This window comes from Suncus etruscus, chromosome 19 (genome assembly GCF_024139225.1).
Source record: "Suncus etruscus isolate mSunEtr1 chromosome 19, mSunEtr1.pri.cur, whole genome shotgun sequence".
Lineage (NCBI taxonomy): Eukaryota > Metazoa > Chordata > Mammalia > Eulipotyphla > Soricidae > Suncus > Suncus etruscus.
Window position 1 is genome coordinate 5,517,459 of NC_064866.1, and position 24,715 is coordinate 5,542,173.

At 39.9% G+C, this 24,715-nt stretch overlaps 1 protein-coding gene and 1 non-coding gene across 2 annotated transcripts in view; both read right to left on the reverse strand.

Moving 5' to 3' along the window:
- Positions 1–301: 301 nt before the first annotated feature.
- Positions 302–24,715, reverse strand: part of WDR3 (WD repeat domain 3) — a 42,454-nt gene continuing 18,040 nt past the window's right edge. Inside the window, exons 12-27 of the mRNA XM_049765904.1 lie at positions 23,408–23,501; positions 18,818–18,919; positions 14,664–14,749; positions 14,366–14,501; positions 12,637–12,693; positions 11,294–11,394; positions 10,610–10,721; positions 9,963–10,097; positions 9,658–9,708; positions 8,666–8,731; positions 8,145–8,237; positions 7,502–7,549; positions 6,784–6,827; positions 3,446–3,574; positions 937–1,030; positions 302–483 (exon numbers count right to left, since the gene is read on the reverse strand). Of these exons, the coding sequence (XP_049621861.1) occupies positions 328–483; positions 937–1,030; positions 3,446–3,574; positions 6,784–6,827; positions 7,502–7,549; positions 8,145–8,237; positions 8,666–8,731; positions 9,658–9,708; positions 9,963–10,097; positions 10,610–10,721; positions 11,294–11,394; positions 12,637–12,693; positions 14,366–14,501; positions 14,664–14,749; positions 18,818–18,919; positions 23,408–23,501 (1,504 nt within the window). The 3' untranslated portion in view covers positions 302–327. The remainder of the gene's footprint in view (positions 484–936; positions 1,031–3,445; positions 3,575–6,783; positions 6,828–7,501; positions 7,550–8,144; positions 8,238–8,665; positions 8,732–9,657; positions 9,709–9,962; positions 10,098–10,609; positions 10,722–11,293; positions 11,395–12,636; positions 12,694–14,365; positions 14,502–14,663; positions 14,750–18,817; positions 18,920–23,407; positions 23,502–24,715) is intronic.
- On the reverse strand, positions 17,244–17,383 carry LOC125997763 (small nucleolar RNA SNORA29). The gene has a single exon (XR_007491783.1). It is a non-coding gene; the product is annotated as a small nucleolar RNA SNORA29 (small nucleolar RNA).

Consider the following 24,715-nt stretch of genomic DNA (forward strand, 5'->3'; position numbering starts at 1 on the left):
ACCAAGAGATCTTTTCCAACTCAATGAATTTTGTAATCTGGTTTTTTAGATGACACGAACTCCGAAGCTGCATATAAAGTCCTTTCTTTAAAAAAGTAGAAAAAGAGGGCCAGAGCGGTGGCGCAAGTGGTAAGGCAGGGTCTGCCTTGCCTGCGCTAGCCTAGGACAGACCGCGGTTGGATCCCCTGGCATCCCATATGGTTCCCCAAGCCAGGAGCGATTTCTGAGCAGAGCCAGGAGTAACCCCTGAGCATCACCGGGAATGGCCTCCCCAAAAAACCAAATTTACAAAAAAAAAAAAAAAATAGAAAAAGGTCATCTTCAATCTTAAGTCAAAGTTAAGATTAACTTCTCCCTTTTTTTCCTCTTCCTCTTCTTCTCCTCCAGATGACTTGTAGCATCAGCAAAAAACGTAACTTCACTTCTGGCTTCACATTCTCTCCTGAGAAAATCAAGACCGGCCATATTGAAGCCAATAACATCCTGGGGACAAGACAAGAAAGATGAAATATAAATATTAGCTCATAGACAGAAAAGCTGGGTCACTCTGCTTCAGGTGTTGTTATTTCTCTTTCTCTGTGTAAGGTTCTTCTAATTTTTTTCCCAATCCATACCAACTAGAACCTTTCCACTAATAGAGACATATGCGTGATGCACACTGTTAGAGAAAGCACTCTCCATTTTTTTTTTTTTTTGGTTTTAGAGCCCCACCTGGTGACGCTCAGAGGTTACTCCTGGCTCTGTGCTCAGAAATCACTCCTGGTTTGGGGGATCATATGGGACACTGGGGGATCGAACCGCAGTCCACTCTAGGTTAGTGTGTGCAGGGCAGATGCCCTACCGCTTGCACCACTGCTCCAGCCCCTCACTCTCTTACTTCTAAATCACATGTGTATGGCTTCCCTCTTGTTGCCATTTCTCTCCAAAGACACTTACCCGAACTTGGCTGACTTTTGAAATCGTTGTTTCCTTTAATTTTTCGATCACGGGCACAAGCATTTGGTTGCTAGTGATCTGCCCAAAGTGAATCCTAGTAGAAAATGAAGAGTCAGTTTGTAAATAGGAAGAGTGGTTTTGCCTTGATTCGTGTGCCCCGGAATTAGCCAATAAACACAACAACAGAACAAAAGTTGAACTTCATTACATAATGGGTACAGAAATGCTTCTATTTTTTTTTTAACTTTATTGATTGATTAGTTTGGTTTCTAGACCACACCCAGTGGCGCTCAAGGGTCACACCTGGCTCTGCACTAAGAAATCGCCCCTGGCAGGCTGGGGGACCATATGAGATGCCAGTAATAAAACCGGGTCCTTCCAGGGTCAGTTGCATGCAAGGCAAATGCCCCACAGCTATGCTATTTTTTGACCCCCAGAAATGATACCAGCCAAAAACCAAAAAAAACAAAACAAAACTCCAAACTAAGGGGCTGGAGCAGTGGCGCTAGAGGTAAGGCATCTGCCTTGCAAGGGCCAGTCTAGGATGGACCATGGTTTGGTCCCCTGGCGTCCCATATAGTCCCCCAAGCCAGGAGCGATTTCTGAGTGCATAGCCAGGAGTAACCCCTAAGGGTCAAATGGTGTGATCCCAAAACCAAAAAAAAACAAAAACAAAAACAAAAAACCACAACTCCAAACTGAAAAAAATTTCTTCCCTAATAATTCAATCTATTTGGTGACAATCTAAGAACTAGCCACTTCAAGCCTTCCATCATATTCATATTAGTTACCAAGCTGACTTTTCCCCCAGCAATCCCTCACACAGCCAGTTTCTAATGAGTCATTTGGCAGACAGGGAAAATGAGTCTTCTGAGAAACACTGCTTCAAAAAATATTCAAATTTCTAGCGCGGCCACAACAAAACAATAGATGGCATCTATAGTGTCAACTCCTACCTATAGTACCAAGATGACTAGAAAATTTATATTCTTCTAATACTGCCATTCACCCTTGCCCTTAACAGTGATCCGCCATGTCTGTCAGGCGTTGCCTGACAATTGCCCTCTACAATCTTCTGAAAGGCAGAATTGACAATGCTGCAACAGCACAAACGTCACAGCAATAGGAATTAGTGTTATGAATTTGTGTCCCCTAATAATTTTCCCCAAATTACAAGTATGATAGTGATATAAACTTGTCGCTTGTGTCTTTTTCTTTGGGGCTACTGTCCTCATAGAATAAAAGAAATGAAGAGGAGTATTACAAATCATAAAAATTGGTCAAGTCATCACATTTTCTATCAACTTTAGTTTCTCCAATGATTTGGCATTAGCTGATAATAATTAGCTGATAATGAGAGTTGACTAACACAACAGCATTGTAAGAAAGGATCAGTTTAACTTTGTTCCTAGAACCTGCTACAACAGTTGGAGGGGTGAAGTGGGAGAAAGTCTCTGTAAATATGTTTTCAATACATGCTTATATATATATATACATACATACATACATACATACATACATATATTTGGGTTTTTGGGTCACACCCGGCAGCGCTTAGGGGCTACTCCTGGCTCTATGCTCAGGAATCGCTCCTGGCAGGCACGGGGGATGGTATGGGATGCCGGGATTCGAATCACTGACCTTCTGCACGCAAAGCAAACACCTTACCTCCACGCTATCTCTCAGCCCCAATACATGCTAATATTAATGGACATCCTTAAAATACACCTTAGTAAGATTCTTCATATTTAATGATATAACCCAATAACCCCAAATATCATGTTTCTCGGTACCCTTGTATATTTGGCCCAACTATTCTATTCATATCTGTTGAGATCTGGGAAATAAACCTTCAAATGCTCTATGAGCTCAAAACAAAACCATTCAGTTTTAAATAGTTCTAAAAAGAAAAGAACACAAAACCAAAACAAAAAAATTAAAAATAAGACTTGAAGAAGAGCATGTACATTTGGTAAGAACCTCAAAAACCTTAAAAAAAGTGTTTGCTCCTATGGTTTAAGGAGATGGATCATCAGAGGCCAGAATGACAGGGCGGGGCTATTGCCCTGCTTGTAGCTGACCTTGGTTCTATCCCCTGTCATTCTATAGGGTTCAAGATCACTTCTGGAACGATCCTTGAGCATTGCTGAGTATGGTCCTCCACAAAAATAAAAGAAATAGGGGCTGGAGTAGGGTATTTGCCTTGCCCGCGCTAACCTAGAACAAACCATGGTTCATTCCCCCAGCAACCCATATGGTCCCCTGAGCCAGGAGCGTTTTCTGAGCACATAGCCAAAAGTAACCCCTGAGTGTCACCGGGTGTGGCCCCAAAACAAAAACAAAAAAAATAAAGAAATAGACAAATGTGATTCCAATGCCTACAAAATAAAACACCAGCTCGTGAAACGAAGTGGTTCCAAAGCAGGAACCACTTCAGTTCAGGTGCTATCGTATCAGGGTGCTATGCTGAGCAGACACGATTGCTTTTTGGAAAGGGATCTTTCGTTACCTGAGGAGAAAGAAGAGGCAGCGACACAGAAGTTCAATATCAGTGCCCAGCTGGATGAACTCATCGAAGAGCTTAAGCATGTCTGGAACGTATGAGAAGGGCAGGACAAGCAGAGCTTCTTCCAATTCACTGCAGGGCACAAAGAAATAAGATAACACATTTCTTAAAATACTTACTCAGCTTGGAAATCTTTTCTTTAATTTGTTCTTGAAGCACCCTGTGCTGCCTCAGGGACCACAGAGTGCCAGGGCTGAAGCCCAGGGCTTCTGCATATACAGATGTGCTGTCTTCCAGTGCTCTGTGGAAGTTTGGACTGCTTTTACATCTGAAACTCTCATTCAAATAGTCCATGATAAATATTTATCTATGGGGCCAGAATGGTGGCACAGCGGTAGGATGTTTGCCTTATACACGCTAACCTAGGACGGACTGCAGTTCGATCCCTGGCATCTCCATATAGTCCCCCAAGCCAGGAGTGACTTCTGAGTGCATATCCAGGAGTAATCCCTGAGCATCAATGGGTATGACCCCATAAACACCCAAATAAATATTCATCTATCATCTAGACAGTTCTCTTGTTCAAATGTTTTGGAATTTATATTTATATTTGACATTTTAATAATTTTATACATTTGGGCTTAGCATGATAGGAAAATCTACTATATATTTTCTATTTGATTAAAAATTAATATCTATAGGATTAAAAATAATTAATCTTGAGGTCGGCGTGGTGGCGCAGCAGTAGGGCATTTGCTAACCTACGACAGACTGCAGTTCGATCCCTCAGCGTCCCATATGGTTCCCCAAGCCAGAGGTGATTTCTGAGCACATAGCCAGGAGTAACCCCCGAGCATCAATAGGTGTGACTCCCCTCAAAAAAAAAAACAAAAACCAAAATAAATATTCATCTATTGTCTAGACGATTCTCTTGTTCAAATGTTTTGGAGTTCATATTTGACATTTTAATAATTTTATATATTTTGGCTTAGCATGGTAGGACAATCTACTACAGTTTTTTCTTTCTGATAAAGTTAATCTCTATAGGAGTAAAAAAATCTTGGGGCTGGAGCGATAGCACATCAGTGGGGCATTTGCCTTGCACGCAGCTGACCCAGGATGGACCTGGGCTCGATATCTGGCATCCCATATGGTCCCCCAAGTCTGCCAGGAGAGATTTCTGAGCATAGAGATAGGAGTAAGCTCTGAACGCCACTGGGTGTTGCCCAGAAAAAAAATTAATCTCATAGTTCTTTCACCGTTTGTTGACTATTTACATGTAAAAGAGTCTGCTCCAGAGATTTTTGCTTGTGTTTTGGTAGTGGCAGTGGGTGGAGGGGGTTAAGAAAGTGGTTTGGATCACAACAAGCATGTGCTTGAGGGACTGTATGGGATGCTGGGGATCAAACCCAGTTGGCTGTGTGCAAGTCTAACACCCTACCCACTATACTACCACTCCAGCCTCTGCATCAGGATTTTTAATGTATTTTGATGACTCTGAGCAATTCCATATATAATTACTTTAATTTTGCTAGGATATAGTACATTAGTTTATGCAGATCTCTCCTTTTTTGTTGTGGATTTGTCTTTGTTGAATTACTGTTGTTGCTTTTTTGGGGGGAAGGAGGGGTGTTGTTGTTATGCTCAGGGCTTACTTATGGCTCTACTCAGGGATCAGGGGATCATATATGGTGCCAGGGACTAGACCAAGGTCAACTGTGTGCAAGGAAAACACCTTATCTGCTACATTTGTACTATCACTGAGCTCACTACCTTATTTTCTTAAGCTAGTTCTAGTACTATTCCATCAGCTCTAACTAGGAAATTAGAAATCTCAAAAGGGTTTAAATTAAGAACATATCAGACTACTCTTAAACACTTAACCTTGGGGGGCTGGAGAGATAGCATGGAGGTAAGGCGTTTGCCTTCCATGCAGGAGGTCATCGGTTCGAATCCCGGCGCCCCATATGGTCCCCCGTGCCTGCCAGGAGCAATTTCTGAGCCTGGAGCCAGGAATAACCCCTGAGCGCTGCCGGGTGTGACCCAAAAACCACAAAAAAAAAAACAAAAAAAACAAAAAAAAAAAAACCACTTAACCTTAGCATTAAGGAATGTATTGCTCCTCCGTTAATTTAAACTAAAAAATATTCTCTAGTGAAATATCATCTTCAGTTAGGTTTGTTTCTGTTTATTCTCAGATATATGTAAATATTATAATTTATTAAGAAAACATTAATTTCCATTAGGCCTAACTAATAAATATAACCAGAGGTGAAATGACAAGATTCCAAAATACATGCAAAGACCTTATAAAAGCTCACAATTTCATCACAGATGTCCATTTAACATATTTCTGCAATAAACTTTTGAACTAGGGAGGGAAAAAAATCCTCCAAAGAAAACAAGACAATGAGCTCAGCTCACTACCACTATCAGTGGTAGTACTCTAGTTTTAAAAATAATAGAGAGGGGCCGGAACGGTGGCACGGAGTGGTAAGGCGTCTGCTTTGCTGGTGCTAGCCTAGGATGGACCACAGTTCGATCCCCCGGCATCCCATATGGTCCCCCAAGCCAAGAACGATTTCTGAGGACATAGCCAGGAGTAACCCCCGAGTGTCACTGGGTGTGGCTCCAAAAAACAAAACAAAAAAAACAAACAAAAATGAACAATTATATGCAAGGTGGTCACTACAGCAATATTAATAGCAAAAACCAAATTCAACATCTAACAGTCATTTGTACAAAGAAGTGTTTTAAATTGGTGACAGTGTTTGTGAATGGTATGAAAAGCTTGTACAAAAGCTTGGGAAACACTGTCCAAAAGAAAAAGAACAGAATATAAAATAAATATAATATGATCTGTATAGTTCATTCAAATAATCAGGAAGAAATAATAAACCAGAAAATGTGAACAGCTGGTAAGTTTGCCAGGTTACATATATCACTCTTTCACTTATCCTTCAAAGTTTCCACCTATTTTAGGGCTTGTCTTCTAATTCTACTCCAAAAAAGGACAATGGATTCTTTTCTATAAAAATTCTGACAATTTTAAACCAAACTCTAAGGAAGATAGCCAACAATGATAATTTCTACTTAATTCGTTTTTTGTTTTGTTTTGGGTCATACTCGGTGACGCTCAGGGGTTACTCCTGATTATGAGCTCAGAAATCACTCCTGGCTTGGGGACCGTATGGGACGCCAGGGATTGCACCCAGGTCCATCCTGGGTCAGCTGCGTGCAAGGCAAATGCCCTACCGCTGTATCACTCTGGCCCTTATTTAATACATTTTTATATAAAAGTGTTTAGGTGACATTTGTAGTAAATTGGTGCTAGAACTTACCTTGACTTGATTCCTTTTAAAATCTCTAACACATAAGCTGATGGCTACAAAGTAAGAAATAATGGCATTAGGGACTCACTTGATTGGTTTCTAGTGAAATGCTCTAATTCCTATCCGATCACCTTAAAAACAGCAATCTCTCTCAAGAAAGAAAGAATGCTATGAAGAGGCAATGCTGGCATGGGTCAGATCTAGGCTCATAAAACAGCTAACTCTTCCCATATCTCTCACCTTCTGTTGAAGGCCAGCTTCTTCTCAGAAAAGGAAGTCACACAGACTCAAAGAATTCCTTCCCGAGTGCCACAGATCAGTACAGTATTGACTCAACATTTCTAATCAATTATAGATAACTTCCTATTCTTCCTCTCCTCCTCTCCTCTACTGGACAAACCCAATTCGACTCATTTCTATTTCTCTTAGGTGAATTAACCCTTCAAGGGGTTTTGGATCTGGGAAATAAACAAGCACTAGAAAATGCCCGTCCAGACTAGTTAAAATGGTGGGCCTGACCCTTCCCCAAAGCTGCTCACACCATGTGGTGCCGAGGATTGAACTGGGCCACCTTCCCCCTGCATTTCTCTATCTCTAGCACAAAAGAGGATGTTTTCTTAAAGACTAAGTATTTCCCACTACATCTATGCTCAAAATCGTAATTTTTCTCCACTTCCATTCTTGCCCCCAAATGTACCTAAGGGGAGATGTTAGACATGCCACTTACAGAGATATTTCCATAAGCCATTAAGATGGGGTTGACGGGAAGACGGACCTACAATAAAGTCAATGTCATTAAAAATGGAGACTCTGATAACATAATTCTAGATTTTTGACAAGAGAAAACAGAACAGACCTTAAAAACGTAAAGAAGTGATAACATTATCTGCATTTTAGTTTTTACAGTACTAGCACGTTTGGGCAAATCATCATTTCACCTCAAAATCATACAGATACCAATAGATTTCCCAAATCAATGTAAAACAATGTGGTCAATACAGTGATCTATTAAAGCTTCTTTGTAAGTTTGTAAGTTCCTCAACTCCTTTTCTTAAAACCAGGACTTAAAAATATGAGGGGTATCTTACACCTCATATGACAGTAGTTTTAGGGGTTCATTCATTCTCCACACCAAGTCCAGTTCCCCATCTCCTTCCCCAAGTAAATTTGATTGCGAGTGTTTATCTTTTTGATTTCATATATCCATTCTCTGTCCTCTCTACCCCCTCACCCAATGTTCTCTTTCTATCATCAGAACCGAAAAAGATACTATTACATTTTTCCCTTCCTAACCTAAGTTATAAAATCCTGAAATGCCTACATCTATAAGTGTTTTCTCTTTATTTGATAAAGTTACTACACCATTTTACCTCTTTTCCGGCAGCTTTACAAATGGCTTTGTGTTCTTTCATTTTTGCAGTCTCTTCTCGGTACAGCTCAATAGCCTCCATGATCCTTTCAGCCTATAATGATGTCAATGATGACAGAAACCATCATGTTACTCTCTACCCAGAAAACCCATTGGAAGATTAACAAGTGAAATAGCTTTAACTGGTAATAAAGGCATGCTGGTAGAAAGCCAACTGTACAGATGCCTGGCTTTATTTTTTTGTTTGTTTTTTTTTCTTTTATTCGATGGGGATGAGACTAAGAGTCAATTGGTGAGATCTTAAGAACATGCTTCAAGAATGTGACATTCAAGAGACCAAGACATGTGTTACTCAGGCCAAAGACAGGTTTAGTACTAATCCTATCCTTGGTTACCAGGGGGATAAACATGTTAAAATCTCCACCTATGGACTATCCAATGGACTATTTGGTTGATAAAAATTTACCAAAGAGTTGAGATCCTATTGGAAGAATGAATACTATACAAGTAAGATCAACTTACTGCTTTGACAGTTTCAATAGTTTTCTTTCCAGTAAAGTAATTGTCACCTTGAGTTTCTCCTGGAACCTATGAGATAAAAAGGAAGATGCTTGAATATTACTACGGATAGTGAAAACCAATAAATGATATCCACAAAAGAGCAGGCATTAACATTTTAGAATTATAGTAAACAGTGCTATTAGCTTCCATTAAGTTCTTTTAGTTTTGTTTTGTTTCTGGCCACACTTGGCAATGTTTAGAAAACCACATGTGGTGCCAGGGGTTAAACCTAGGTCAGCTGCATGTAACCTTACCCACTATACTATCACTCTGGCCCCCATTAATTCATCTCAAGAGGCAGACACTATTAAGAGGTCTTGGTATAGACTGACATTGTTTCTTAAAAAACTTCTATAAATGGTTAAAGAGAACAGTCAATCTCGCTATTTATTTATTTATTTTGGCTTCTACAATAAATTCCCCATAGCCTGTTGAATGGAATTCATTCAGCACCAAAACTCGGTTAATCATTTGTGCCACAAAGGTCAAGGCATACAGGTGAATAAAATATTATCACCCAGAATCTCATATATAGTTGGGAATGACTTAATCCCAATCTAATTCCATTAGAAACTCTTGATATTAGGAGCTAAGGGGAATTCATTACATTGGTGGTATTAAGAAAGGACAGAACCAAATATCCAAGCCACAGAGTCAGTAACAATGAAATCATGAGACCCAAACATTAGTAACCAAAATAAAAAATGGGCCTGTTAAAATAGCAGGCTGGGGTGGGAATAGTGGCACAGGATGGACTCTGGAAACACTGGTGGAAGGAAGTTGACATTGGTGGTGGGATCTGTGCTAAAACATTGTATGTCTAAACCCAATTATCACTAACTTTGTAAATCACAATGATTTAAATAAAAAATAAAAACAACAGTTGAAATTAATAATAGCATAATGATAGGGGAAAAATCTCAGGGTAGCAAAAAAAAATACATATCACTCACTGTTGGTTGATCTTCTTTGGCCACACTCTCTTCATATTCTTTTTCCCTTTCCTGTATAAATTAACATAAATTAAGAGTCATAAATTAACTTGGGAAAAAAATATAGTCTCTGTGCAGTGAAATGGGCAATTGCTTCTTTCAAATCATAACCCCGATGGGGATCTTTGTCTCCAATTGTACAGTTGTAACAGTGTCACCGGTTATGAGAATGTTCTCGAAGTTTCAATCAATCACCGGTGATGGTATAACTAGAAAAAAAAACATCGCCTTCAGAGTCCCACAACAAACCTGTCCTCGAATCTTACCATCTCCCGCTCTTCTTCAAGAATAAGAGGCTCCCTTGTTTTCTCCCAGAGTCTCAAGGATTTGTCATGGGAAGATGACACAACATAGTCTCCATTGGGACTGATGGCCAAGCACCAGACTTCCTGATGGTGCCCCTGGAGTGAAAAGGAGAAACAAAAAAATACATATGAATAATATTGTATGCAGAGGGATTAGATAAGCTGTCTTAATTATTTTAGACAACCTGATTACACTGGAGAGACTACAGCTAAGTTCCAAACTAATTTTTGTTTTGAGGTCACATCTGGCAGTGTTCAGGGTGTACTGCTGGCTCTACTCAAATATCACTCCTGATGGGGCTAACCAAGCAGCCTACCCACTGTACTAGCTCCTAGCACTCTAAGCCCTTAGCTCAAAGTAATTTGTTCTTCATTTTTTTTGTCACACCTGGAATTGCTCAGGGGTTACTCCTGGCTCTGCATTCAGGAATCACTCCTGGTGATGCTCTGGAGACCATATGGGGTGCCAGAGATCAAATCTGAATGCAAGGCAAACACCCCACCTGCTGTACTAGTACATCACTCCCACCCCAGAGAACTTAAAAATTCTTCTTTTTTCTTTTAAGTAGTTCTTAAAGACCAAGCAAACATATCAGACAAGAGGTTACCTCCAGAGTTTGTATGTGTTCAAATTTATCTCCATCCCACTGCTTAATCTTACGGTCTTTTCCAGCAGTGAAGAAGAGGTGAGATTTGGGCACAAACTTTAGGAACATCACACTGAAAAGAGAGGAAAGTGTGTACATTAGGTTTTTTTTTAAAAAACTATGTAAGTCATGGCATTTCAAAAATAAATTGACGCATAATCAGAAAAATAAAAAAAGCTTTGCAAATCTGAGTTGCTAGAGTACTCCAGTTTAGATCTTAGGCTTTTTATTTTTATTTTATTTATTTATTTATTTATTTATTTATTTATTTATTTATTTATTTATTTATTTATTTATTTATTTTTGCTAATGTATGTATTTACTGTCATTAACATCTGCAAACACACATGAAACAGTGGGGGTGAACTGCAATTCTTTTTTTAAATTATTATTATTGTTTTACTTTATTTTTATGCTTTTTGAGCCACACTCGGTGATGCTCAGGGGTTACTCCTGGTGCTCAGAAATCACTCCTGGCTTGGGGGACCTTATAGGATGCCGGGGGGTGCAACCATGTTCCGTCCTAGGTTAGCACATGCAAGGCAAACACCCTGCTGCTTGCGCCACTGCTCTGGCCCTGGTTTTTAGGCTTCTAAATTTAGAAGACATGGTTCAAGATGGCTCCACGGGAAATACTTGATGTACCTGTCCTCATGTGCAAAGAGGGACTTGTGGCAATCTCCAAAGTCCAAACCCCAGATCTTCACATTCCTGTCGGCAGAGCCAGTAGCTATGAGTGCTCCATCCTAAGACAAAAAAAAAAAAAAAAAAAAAAAAAATCATTGTTTTACTTAATTACCTGATATCTAAATTAAGTTTTCCAGAACATTCGATCCATGTCTTTCCAAAACATTAAAATGAATGTCAATAGAAATCTGACTAAAGCTCTTTACCAAGAGCCCAATTCTTCACTTCTACTACAGGTGTATTGGTTAAATGCGTCTCTGGTAGAGCATGCATGTTTCCTATTCATATGAGGCTTTATGTTTGAAGAATTGGAATCGAAAAGGAAAAAATAAAACATGAAATCATGCCACACAGCCACCCACTCTGTGCTTAATGATGGGGTAGGGTATGTGGAGGAAAAGAGAAGGTGAAAACGAGAATCTTCTTAAAATATTTATGACCTAGAATTTTCCCCCATCTTCCTTCTCTAAACTGTACTGTTTGAATACCTTTGAATGGTTTGAAGAGTAAAAAAGCATATCCAAAAAAAAAAAAAAAAGTGTCAATACTTTTAAACAGAAAGCAGAAACAGCTAAAGCATGGGGTCAGGTTCTTTCACTCAGACAAGATGCTTGTAAATATATATCATCACTCCAAACTATAAATAGATATTACAAAAGCATAATTTTGGTCAACAAACTGAAAAACTACCTGCATAGGATAGAACCTTATAAATACCCATATATAAATTCCATCTCTATCTTTTGTATGAGTATTATTCTTCAGAATAGATGATAGATGCCCCTTTTAAAAAGGTTCCCATATGCAGGGGTCCTCAAACTTTTTAAACAGGGGGCCAGTTCACTGTCCCTCAGACCATTGGAGGGTCTGACTATAGTAAAAGCAAAACTTAGGAACGAATTCTTATGCACACTGCATATATCTTATTTTGCAATGAAGAAACAAAACAGATACAAATACAATATGTGGCCCGTGGGCCATAGTTTGAGGACCACTGTAGAGTATTCTACCAATTACAATGTTTTAGATAACAAAATCCTATTTAGAGAAATAGCAACATGTTCTTAATTCTAAAGATTAATTCAAGTAATTATAAAACTATTTTTGTGAATTAGTCCAAAAAATTTTAAGAGATTATATATATATATATATATATATATATGGTAATGTTAGAATGCTATTATATATTTCTGAGATGGATAACAGAAATGGAAATAATTTTAAATGATGGAATTTAATCAAAAACTAAGAAAGTACTTTATAGAAACTTGTTATTAAGATACTATTTAAAATTTACTTACAGAAGAGATGTCCATGCATATAACAGGCAGTTTGTGTCCATAAAGTGAGAGGAAAAACTGAGTGATTGGGGAAAAAAAAAAGAATATGTTATTCTATAAAATATAGGCATGATTTATCAAATAAGAACAAAAATAAAACAATGCAAAAAAACAGCTGCAGATTGCTTTAAATCTCCTTTTTTGAGGGGGAAAATTTTGAGATTCTGTGATTTAGTGTTATTGGCAATGGTTTCTCATACACAAAATTCCATTACCACCCTTACCTCTCCCAAGAACCCCGACAGCCTTCCCTTCCAAAACCTTCCCCAGCTCTACTGTGTTGAAAAATTCTTCTTTTATCACCTTGGGACCTTTGTCGCTACCTTCTGTTTACCTGTAAGTCTCATATATGAGAAAGATATATCTATCTATCCCTTTCCTTCTGCCTGACTTCACTCAGCATGACATCCTGTAGCTCCATCCATTTTTTTTTTTTTTGCAAATTACATGATTTTCAAAGAAGACTAACTACTATAAGCAGCTTTTGTTCATGCTCATACATAGGCCCCCGCATACTACTGCCAAGAACATTGCAATATAGACGTATGGGATGTCCTGGGAACCTATGTCTCAGATAAAACATGATAAAGGTATTTTTTGAACCTCTTAGATGTTGGGGAACTGGGGTAGTCGGAGAGATAATACAGAATTTAAGAAATCTGCCTTACATGTGCAAGAGTAATTCATATGGTGCCATGAGCACTGCTGGGTATGGTTCAAATAACAAGTTAGTCTTCAGGTCATTTAGCAATGCTCTCTAAACTACTGGTTACATCACTGAAGGAGATAGTGCAAAAGACTGGAGTGCATTCTTTGCAGGAGTCCTTGGTTCAAACCCTATCACTGCAGTCCCAAGTACTGCTGGATATAGGTCCCCAAAAAAGTCCAAACAAAAACTATTGGCTATAACTGAATTTTCTGAACGGTGTAAATAGAGCTTGCTTTAGATAAGATACAATTTACATAGAAAATTTAGCTTGGAATTCCCAACACCAAAGTTGTCCTCCCTCCACCCCCGTTCGCAGCTGAATTCCCCTGATTCAATGTTAATATATACCTAAAATATTACTGTGAAAGATATGTAATCCACTTGGTCAAAATAAAAATTATTATAAAAAATAGTAAGGCAATAAATATACTTCCTCTACAAAAAAAAAACCAGAATGAAGTCATTAAGTCAACAAATCAATAATAAGCCTACTCTTTATTATAAGAATAACTCTGTAATAAGTCAACCTGTTATTAAAATAAGGAGCTGTTTCCAGTAAAAAAAAAAAAGAAAAGAAAAGAAAATTTAGCTTGAAAAACAAATGGTCACAACATGTAAAAACCCAAAGGGTTCTTTGAAAATTAGTCTCCTAAGCATGCCAATGAGGTTCTGATTAAACCAAGTGTTTAGAAAACTATGCTCTGTTGTGTAGTATCAAAGCTATTTCTTCATCATTTCAACTCAAATTCTGTTTCTTATTTTGTTTAATTTTGAGGGCCACACCTGATGATACACAGTGGTATTCTTGGCTCTGCATTCAGGGAGCACTCCTGGTAGATTCAGAGATGCTGGGTCATCAAACCTGGGCTTCCACATTGCAAGGCAAGCATGCTACCTGCTGTACTACCAGTCTAATCCCTCATTTGAAATTCTTAAGGTTAATCAGAAAGTCAAGATATTTCCCAGGTATGAACACTGTACCTTTAAAGTGTCAACGTAGAAAATTTTCACAGTACAGTCCAGCAAAGACACAGCCAACAACTTTTGATTGGGAGAATAATTGACACACAAAACATCTTCATCCAGCTGCAAGGATCGGGTCTGCTTCACAGAAAGCCTACCACCGCAAAAAGCATCAGCAAAATGATCAAATAGTATCCCGCAAAGGCAGACGATAATCCTAAAAATTCTGGAGCTCAAATGAAACACATACGTCCAAATACTTATTTAGTGGTTTCCACTCTCCCTCCAAGGTACACAAATAAAAATGTTTACTTACCGCTTTTGCGTACTATTTTTATCTTTTACCAGCTCAAAATCCCAGAATTTGACAGACTGATCGGCACCTCCCGTCACAAAGCCATGCTGCAATCAAATGACATGTCAATATAAAAAAATGTCTGCCCAACGTTTAGTAAGATACATTTTAAAAAAGACATATGAGATCATTTTCTATTTTGTGGCACCAGATATGAATATCAAAAACACTATATCTAACTGCTTTCATTGTTCTTTATGGGTCTGCCACCCTGTGCCTCTTCTGAGAATTCCTTGCAAAGATTTACACAAACAAATGTTAATTCAGAACAGTTTGAGGGTCAAAATAATTTTCTGTTCAATAACAAAATAGTTGACAAATAGTCATTGAGTGTACAATCTAAATTTATTCTAATTACTGACCTCAGAAGGGTTCAAATTTATTCTTGCAAAAAATCTACTAAAACTGTCCAAGGTCTGAAGCGATAGCACAGCAGGTAGAACATTTGTCTTGCATACAGCTAGCTAGCTTGGGTTCAATTCTAAATACCCAATATGGTCCCCAAAGCCCACCAGAACTGATTCTTGAGCACAGAACCAGGAGTAACCCCCTGAGAAGCGCTGAGTATGGCCCAAAATTAAAAATTCAAAAAAAAGTCCAAAATTATTTTCTTTCCTTTCTTTTCTTTCTTTCTTTCTTTCTTTCTTTCTTTCTTTCTTTCTTTCTTTCTTTCTTTCTTTCTTTCTTTCTTTCTTTCTTTCTTTCTTTCTTTCTTTCTTTCTTTCTCTCTCTCTCTCTCTCTCTCTCTCTCTCTCTCTCTCACTCTCTCCCTCTTTCTTTCTTTCTTTCTTTCTTTCTTTCTTTCTTTCTTTCTTTCTTTCTTTCTTTCTTTCTTTCTTTCTTTCTTTCTTTCTTTCTTTCTTTCTTTCTTTCTTTCTTTCTTCTTTCTTTCTTCTTCTTTCTTCTTCTTTCTTCTTCTTCTTTCTTTCTTTCTGCCATATGGGATGCTGGGATTCGGACCACGTCCTTCTGCATGAAAGGCAAATACCTTACCTCCATGCTATCTCTCCAGCCCCCCAAAATTATTTCTTAATATCAAGAAACCAAGTCTCATTATACTATATTATGATGTAAAGTAAATTGCATAAAATCAAGTCACTTCAGGGGTCTCAAACTCAATTTACCTGCGGGCAGCAGGAGGCAAAGTCGGGGTGATCCTTGAGTGCAAAGTCAGTAGTAAGCCTTGAACATTGGGGGGTGTGACCCAAACAACTAAAACAAAACAAAACAACAACAAAAAAAGTTTCCTCTAGGGCAGGGCCACAAAATGTTGTACGAAGGGCTGTTTGTGGCCCATGGGCCTCAAGTTTGAGACCCCTGCACTAGATCTTAGGTATTTATTCCATTCCAGATCTAACAGAAAACAGCCTTACAATGACCCTCAATTTTGTTGTAAAGATTAAGATGAAGGGTTTATGAAACCATTCAAGGAAAATGGCCCTTTGAAACCTCACTTGCACCCAAACACACGCACACATGTATGACATCAGAGGTCCCTTCCTTCCTTCCTTCCTTCCTTCCTTCCTTCCTTCCTTCCTTCCTTCCTTCCTTCCTTCCTTCCTTCCTCCCTCCCTCTTTCCTTCCTTCCTTCCTTCCTTCCTTCCTTCCTTCCTTCCTTCCTTCCCTCCTCCCTCCCTCCCTCCTTCCTTCCTTCCTTCCCTTCCTTCCTCCCTCCCTCCCTCCCTCCCTCCCTCCCTCCCCTCCCTCCCTCCCTCCCTCCCCTCCCTCCCTCCTTCCTTCCTTCCCTCCCTCCCTCCCTCCCTCCCTCCCTCCCTCCCTCCCTCCCTCCCTCCCTCCCTTCCTTCCTTCCTCCCTCCTTTTTATCTCTCCTGGCTATGTGCACAGAAATCACTCCTGGCTTGGGGGACCATATGAGACACCTAGGGATCGAACCACAGTCCGTCCTAGGTTAGCGCGTGCAAGGCAGATGCCCTACCGCTTGTGCCACCGCTCAGGCCCCACATCAGAGGTTCTTACCCATGTGCCTATGGCCATGGTTGAAAACTAAGGAAAGACCAAAAAAAACGGGAACTCTGGGTTACAGCCTGAGGGAGGCGCAGCCAAAAATTACAAAGCAAAAAGCCCTAGCAAGGGAAAATAGGTTGCCAGATTCTAGACCAGGAACGTGTACACAGGAGAAATCAGCAAAATAAGGCCACTGTACACAGAAGACTGGCATACAGCCCAGGCACAGAACTTTAGGATGGGAATTGAGGGACAACTGACATTCCAGTAAATCAAGTGACCAGGATATTGGGGAGAGACCTAGAAGCCCCCTATTTAAAATGTACAATAAACTAACTTATAAGCAAAAAAAGATGGCAAAAATGGATGTGAAAATACTTCAGCTACAAACATATGACTAAGGGGCCAGAGCAATAGCGCAGCAGTAGGGTGTTTGCCTTGCATGCAGCCAATACAAGACAGACCCTGGTTCAAACCCCAGCATACCTTAGGATCCCCTGAGGCTGTCAGGAGTGACTCCCCCCGCCCCCCACAAATATATAAGATATGATTGATATTTTATTTTATTTTATTTTATTTTTTCTGTTCAGCCATTTCATATAGGAGGAGGATACAGAGAAATCCTCCCACTTCAGATCATGGCTATTTTACTCTCTCCCACAAGCATAGCCACTAAAATCTATCAATAGGAGAAAATGTGGTAGTCAAGTGGGAACAGGATTGATATTTTAAATTTATAGTATTTTGTTTTGATCCTAAACAGCAATGCATACTCTAATTCCAGATTCCTTTTGTTCAAAAATAGTATAAACTCTTTTGGGGCCGGAGTGATACCATAGCGGTAGGACATTGGCCTTGCAAATGGCTGACCCAGGATGGACCAGTTTGGTTCCCCAAGCCAGGAGCGATTTCTGGGCAGAGCCAGGTGTAACCCCTAAGCATCATCGGGTGTGGCCAAAAAATTTCCTCATCCCCCCCAAAAAAGTAGTATAAACTTTTAGTAGTATTAGCTTTTAGTATTAACTCGAGTTTGTGATTTTGAGAATATTCAGAGATATAATACTTGGGGTACACAATCTCTGAACTGTCAGAAATATTTCAAAATATTCTGAGCAACAGTACAATTTCAAGAAGGACGGTTTTTAGTTTGGGGCTACACTTGAAAGTTCTCAGGGCTTACTCCCTGGCTCTATGCTCAGGGATCATTCCTGGCAGTGCTCAAGGGACTATATGTGGTGCTGGTGATGAAACCCAGGTTGGCTTCATGCAAAAACAAGCACCCACTAGATATGAGTCAGTCCCAAGCGTAGTTTTCCAAGATGAGGCCTTTAAAGAGAAGTACGATTCATTAACTTGGGCAGGACTGACAAAAACACAAGCAAAAATTAAAACTAAACTAAACTAAAACCTACATGACCAGCAGAAAAGTCGTTCTATTTTCTGCAAATGTTACCCAGGAATTCTTCTTAATAGGAATCACAGATCATGATACAGACTGGAGTGGCAACTTAAAGGATTGAAGGCATGCATTGCTTTGCATGTTCCATGCCTTTTGCAAGTTTGGCCTCAAGGATATAGTGACCTGAGCATTCCCAGATGTGATCCTTGACCTTTTTGTTTTCTTTGGTTTTTGGGTCATACCCAGGGCAGTACTAAGGGGTTATTCCTAGCTCTGCGCTCAGAAATTGCTCCAGGCAAGCACAGGGGACCATATGGGATGCTGGTATTCGAACCACTGTCCAATGTGCAAATGCCCTACTGCTGTGCTATCTCTCTGAGCCCATTCATTGCACTTTAAGCAAAGAGCAGCCTTTAAGCACTGCCAGGTTTAGCCTGTGAACAAAAAAGAAAAAACAACGAACAACTCAAGATGAAGCCATCTGCCATCATACAGATTACGAGCAAGGGCAGCTGAATCTTAATGCATTTCATGATTGTTTTTTGAATCACTGGTATATAAAGGAACACTGAAATCTAAATATTCATAGACTTTCTTTAAAGACACCCTAAGATAATTCATCACTAGGCAGTAGTAAAACTTCAAATGAGAAATGAGAGATGGTAAAAGACTTCCATTAAAAAAAAAAAAAAAAAAGGTAAAGTGCAGCTCAAGAAATGAAGTTCAAATCTCAACATCTTGGTTTAGTTACCTGATCAGGAGAGAGAGACATGGACCATAAGGCGCCATCATGTGCTTCTATGGCCTCCAAAAGATTTCCCGAGGCCAAGTCATAGATTTGCAGTTTTCCTGTCTAAGAAAGACACAAAATAGCTCTCGTCAACACACCTAGATCCTTAAAGGTTCCTGCAGACACAGCTTAGAAAAATATTCACGAGCAAGCCACAGCAATGGAGCCAATCGCTGTGACCTAGAGTCCATGCTATATGCTTTATATCGCAACTGAAATGCTGCAGTCTCATATTGATGTACTGACATAACCCAGTGTGTGCTCTGCAACTGTGGAAGAAAACAACTCCATAAAACAAGGCTCTTGTCACCTTCACTGGTTCCCCAGCCTTGAAAGGCAAACTATCATGGCCATAAGCAATTCAGAACACACATGGTAGTACATGGTGATTCTAAACATGGGTAAAGTTCCAACAGTCTTTTAAATCACTATTTTGTCTTGTGATCTTTCATTATTTGGTCTCCTTCCTCAACATTGCACTGACAATGAGAAACAGTATTTTTTTTTTTTTTTTGGAGAGGCGAATTGGGGACACAAGGACCCAAAATTGGTGGTATTCAGGGTATATATATCCTTGCTCTGTGCTCGGGGACCACTCCTAGAGGAGCTCAGAAGATTATTGTGTTGCTTTACAACTTACTACTTGGTTTCACCCAAAATAAAGATCACTTGTGATTTCTTAGTATGTTTGTTTACAACTTGGTTTTACCCAAAACAGAATTTTTTTCCTAATTGGCAAATATTTTACATGTCTCAGACTGGTTCAGGATAGGCCTCTGTCCTTATTCCCCTACCAAGGGGTGGTCTCTGGACTCAATAAAAACTGCAGTTCTGATAGGCAGCTTTTTCTCTCAGGGTGAGAAGAGAGATTTCTCTCAGGGTGAGAAATGTGTATTTGTTTCATTCCCAGCTTTGTTTGGATTTTTTTTTCCTGGGCAACCTATGCTCCAGACCCTCTTCCCCTGGGTGGAAATAAGGCATTTGGGGCCATTACAATGATGTATTGCAGGGATCAAGCATGGGTTGGCATAGCAAGGCCAAGTGCTTCAACTGCTGTCTATCACTCTGGCCCAGAAGAAATAAAACTTTTAACAGAAATGTGAGGGACAGCAATGAATATCAAAAGACTCTCAGTAAATGGGGCTGGAGCAGTGGTGCAAGCGGTAGGACGTTTGCCTGCATGTGCTAACCTAGGACAGATCACGGTTTGATCCTCCGGCACCCCATAAGGTCCCCCAAGCCAGGAGCGATTTCTGAGCACATAACCAGGAGTAACCCCTGAGCGTCACCAGGTGTGGCCCCAAAACAAACAAAAATAATAACATTAACAACAACAACAATAATAATAAAAGAAAACTCAGTAACTTAGAATCAGTAATACTTTTTTGTTTAGTTCTGTATCTATCGTCACGACACACCACAGCAAACACCTCTAAACATCCAAGCTAGGACAAGCTTCTGAGCAAAGCTAGACAACTTAACCCAAGGACTGCATTTTCCCACACCATGGCCTTTATGGAGTTCAGTTGCATGAATCTGTTTCTGCATCCATAAGACTCCCAGACACTCAAAAGTGTTGTAATAATTATGAGACAGTAACTGCAGAATAGACTTAGATGAGGATCAGTACATTGGTCATACTGGTAGTCACAATAGTAATTTACAAAACACTTCCAATAGCACATAATAGCTATTTAAAATGAAGAAAAAAATAAACAAAATCTTTCATTATTATTGAATTACCCCCCAACCAAATATGATCCTCTGAGCAGTGCCAGGAGGAAGCCCTGAGCACAGCCCTGTGAGGCCCCCCCAAAAAATATAGGGAATGGGAATGGAGCTAACACAGCGATAGGGCGTTGACTTTGCATGAAGCTGACCCAGCAGGGACCTGGTTGGATTCCCAGCATTCCATATGGTCCCCAGCCTGCCAGGGGTGATTTCTGAGTGCAGAGCCAGAAGATACCCCTGAGCGCTGCTGGGTGTGGTCCCAAAACCAATAAATAAATACATTCAGAAATATATATCCACATATATATATGTATATGTATAACAAATTTTTCCTTGAGACTTATCCCAAACATTCTCCAGTACATTTTATATATTTTGCTGGACTTAAAATTGTACATTGTAATACAATATATGTAGGCAAAAACATAAAATCATCCCGCCATCATGTACACATGGCTGTGGTACTTTAACGACAAGCACTTATTCCAAATATCTCACTTATCTTGCTCCATTTTTATTGTCCGCCTAGACTACTTCTGCTTGCATTTCTAAGCCGTTGTCTTCTATTTGCCAATCTCTGCTAAGTATTTGGTAAAGAAAGGTAGGTTACTGGCATTTTACAGAAGAAAACCCAGGCTTAAAGTATGAATTAACTTGCACAATGGTATGATTACTGTAACTAGAAGGACTGGAACTAACTTTGGTCTTTTCGGCACTGAAGTAAAAGCCACTGTTGGAAAGTTTCATCACCCCCTTGCCTGGAAGGAAGAGACTTAGTTAGGGACAGGTGTTAATAAAAATCACCATTTTTTTTTAGGTGAGTAACCCATATCAAACCATGTCTGCTTATTTCCACCATTGGCTCTCGGCCACTGAATTAGCAATGGGAATGCAGACTTAGTCAGTTTGTCTTTATGAAAGGCTTTCATCTGCCAAGCATGAGATTTGGAACTTGATGCCTTTTCTCAAAACACAACTACGTGTGTGCTTAGAATAGTGCTTCTGAATTATTTTCTGTCATGCCCCCCTAGGAAGAAGAAAACATTTTCGCGCTCACCCCTAAGCGACTGTAAGTAGTATCTTTATTAAAAAAAAAAACAAAAAAAACTTTAACCTGCAAAACAAAAATATGTAAAATAATTTGAGCTGATTTTTTTCATCAGAGGTGATGTCTGGATGAATGGCTACAATGAGCAAGTTATGCAATGCAAAGCTTTTCGAAGTGGGGTTTGAAGCAGGACACAGCGACTCTCAGTTCCAGAGGCATTCAGAGACATAAACACAGGGCTTAGCTTGTTATGACAGTGTTTGCCGAGGTCAAACGCGCTCCACTTTATGGAGCCTCGCGCTCCCCTGGGGGGGGGTGCACCCCACTATTTGAGAATCACTAGTCTAGAAAGATGAATTAAGTGGCTACCAGGTTAGCACAGTGGGTAGGGCATCTAACTGCCCTGCATGTGGGCAACCCAGGTTGAATACCCAGCATCCCACATGGTCCCCCAAGCCTGCCTGGAGTCATTTTTGAGCCAGAGTAAGAAGTAACCCCTGAGCACCACCCCAAAATATCCACTACATCTTTGATGTGCATTAATAAAGATGCAATCCAAGACTGCCTGAGGGCCAAAGAGATAGTACAGCAGATAGGGCACTGGCCATACAATGCTGTTGAGCTGGGTTTTATCCCTAGCATCCCATATGGTACCCTGAGCCTGCCAGGGAGCAATTCCTGAGTGCAAAGTCAAAAGTAAGCCATGAGTACAGCTGGATATGATGGAAAACAAATAAATAAAAAAGACTGCCCAAAATAATTCTATTATGAACAAATTTGTAATAATTTGTGTCAATAATTAAAAGATCACCAAGATGTCAATAATATTGGAGTCATGAATTTAATTTTCCTCTATATAATGTTGACATTTGATTTGTTAATTTCTTTTTTGTGTCTGTTTTAGGGGGCCACACCTGGTAGCACTCAGGGGTTACTCCTGGCTTTTGCGCTCAGAAATCAATCCTGGCAGGCTCAGGGGACCGTAATGGGATGGCGGGGATCGAACCCGGGTCTGTCCTGGGTCAGAAGTGTGCAAGGCAAATGCTCTACCACTGTGCTATTTCTCTGGTCCTTGATTTGTTAATTTTAAAAGACAATAACAATACTTTAACACATAAGGAAAGGGGTGCTAGGGAGATAGATGGAAGAGCTGTAGCACGTGCTTTGCATGAAGGAGTTCTTGTTTCCAGCCGAAAGTCCCCTGAGCGTCAAGTCATAAGTAATATCTGAGTACTGTGGGGGACTCAAAAAAAAAAAAAAAAAAAAGGGAGGGGGCTATAAACTAAAATCCTCCCATATAATTACTCAAAATTCCTGGGACCAGTGTAATAGTACAGCAGGTACGTTCTTTTTTTTTGTTTTGCACTTGGCCAAACTGGATTTAATCCTTAGCATCCCATATAATCCTGAATCCCACCAGAAGTAATTTCTGAGTGTAGAGCCAAGATTACCATCTCAGCATTGCTAGGTGTGGCCCCAAAACCAAAAAAACCAAACCCAAACAAAATAGTTGAAATTTCTGGACTAAAGGGTTAGTACAGCAGGTAGTGAGCTTGCTATATATGCAGGAAATCCAGGGTCCATCGCCAGCTCCCCTATGCTTCTCTGGTTCCCACCTGAAATGATCCTTGAGTGCAGAGCTAGGACTAAGTCCTGACTGAGAACTGCCAGTTGTGGCCCAAATATAAAAATAAAAAAGGAACTCCAGACTTCTTAGTTTTCAACAATACTAAATATAAAAGTACCCCATATCCAAGAAAGCCTCAGTTTACCTTTGTTCCTATGATCACCTGCTTGTCACCAGGTACGAAAAATGAGCAGAGTGCATATTCGCAGGTCATTGTACGAATACACTGCAGCGTTGATCTGAAGAAAGGAGAAATCAAAAATGGAGGTGAAAAGAACTTAGACCCATCTGAAAAGCCAGGGTGGATGCTTCAATACATATGTAGTGACAGTTGGGAACATAAAAGAAGATAATGTCAGAATAATTCTTGGATCAGGCCCATTTATAATCATGGGAGAACATATCAAATGCACTTAACTTAGCCTTTTCTTTAGGCATACCGTATTTTCCGGCATATAAGACGACTTTTGAAACAAAAGAAAGCCAACCGAAAATCGAGGGTAGTCTTATACCCCAAGTATATCCCAAAAAATGTTTCAATATGCTGCTAAACAAAACAAACAAACAAAAATATCAGGCCGCAGTTTCCAAATCGCTTTCTTGGGGGCTCCCAAACAGTACTCAGGAGATCCGGGCGCCACTTCTGGCAAAACCCAGCTAACTGTGTTGGTGGTTCAGTGCTAGGGTCCGAGGATGGGGTGTTGTTTGGTTCATGTAGTTGGGGAGATTAACTGACGCCACCAGGGAATTGCCAGAAAAGGTGCCTATGATAAGGGACCAATTACTGCAAGGCTGCTTGGACCAAATCTACACTGTAAAAAGCCTGCTCAGATTGGCCAGTCAAAGAGGACGTCTATTACAGTATAACCTTTGAACCTTTGCTTGTTGTGATTGGCTCACTGTGGTACATACAGTTGCAGCACAGGAACGTTCTATCCGATACAGCGAATATAGGCCTAGACCTATGTTTTAACTGCAAAATTAGGGGGTCATCTTATACGCCAGAAAATATGGTAGGTACATTCTAATTCAAAAATATAGACTTTAACAGGAAACCATTTGCTGAGCTCAGTAGAACTTGATCATCTGCTACTAGGAAGTGAGTTCATAGGATTGCAAGTTGAATATATGTGTGTGTGTGTGTGTGTGTGTGTGTGTGTGTGTGTATATATCCATCCCTAACATTTTATTTCACTGGCCCAATACTATGAATATTCTATAAATCATGCCAAATACTATTCTAGGTACACAGCACACACACTACTGAACTCAACAGAAAAGGCCTCAAACCTTGTAAATTCTCACACTCTTAGAGAATAAAACGGTGAAGACAAAGTAGAGTAGTGAGAAATAAGATCTGACAGAACCTTGGCTTTTATCATCTCTTCTTGTGGGGGTCGTAGGAGGCAGGTGGAGAAGGAATCTCCAGGAAGTGTTCAGGGGAATCAGAATC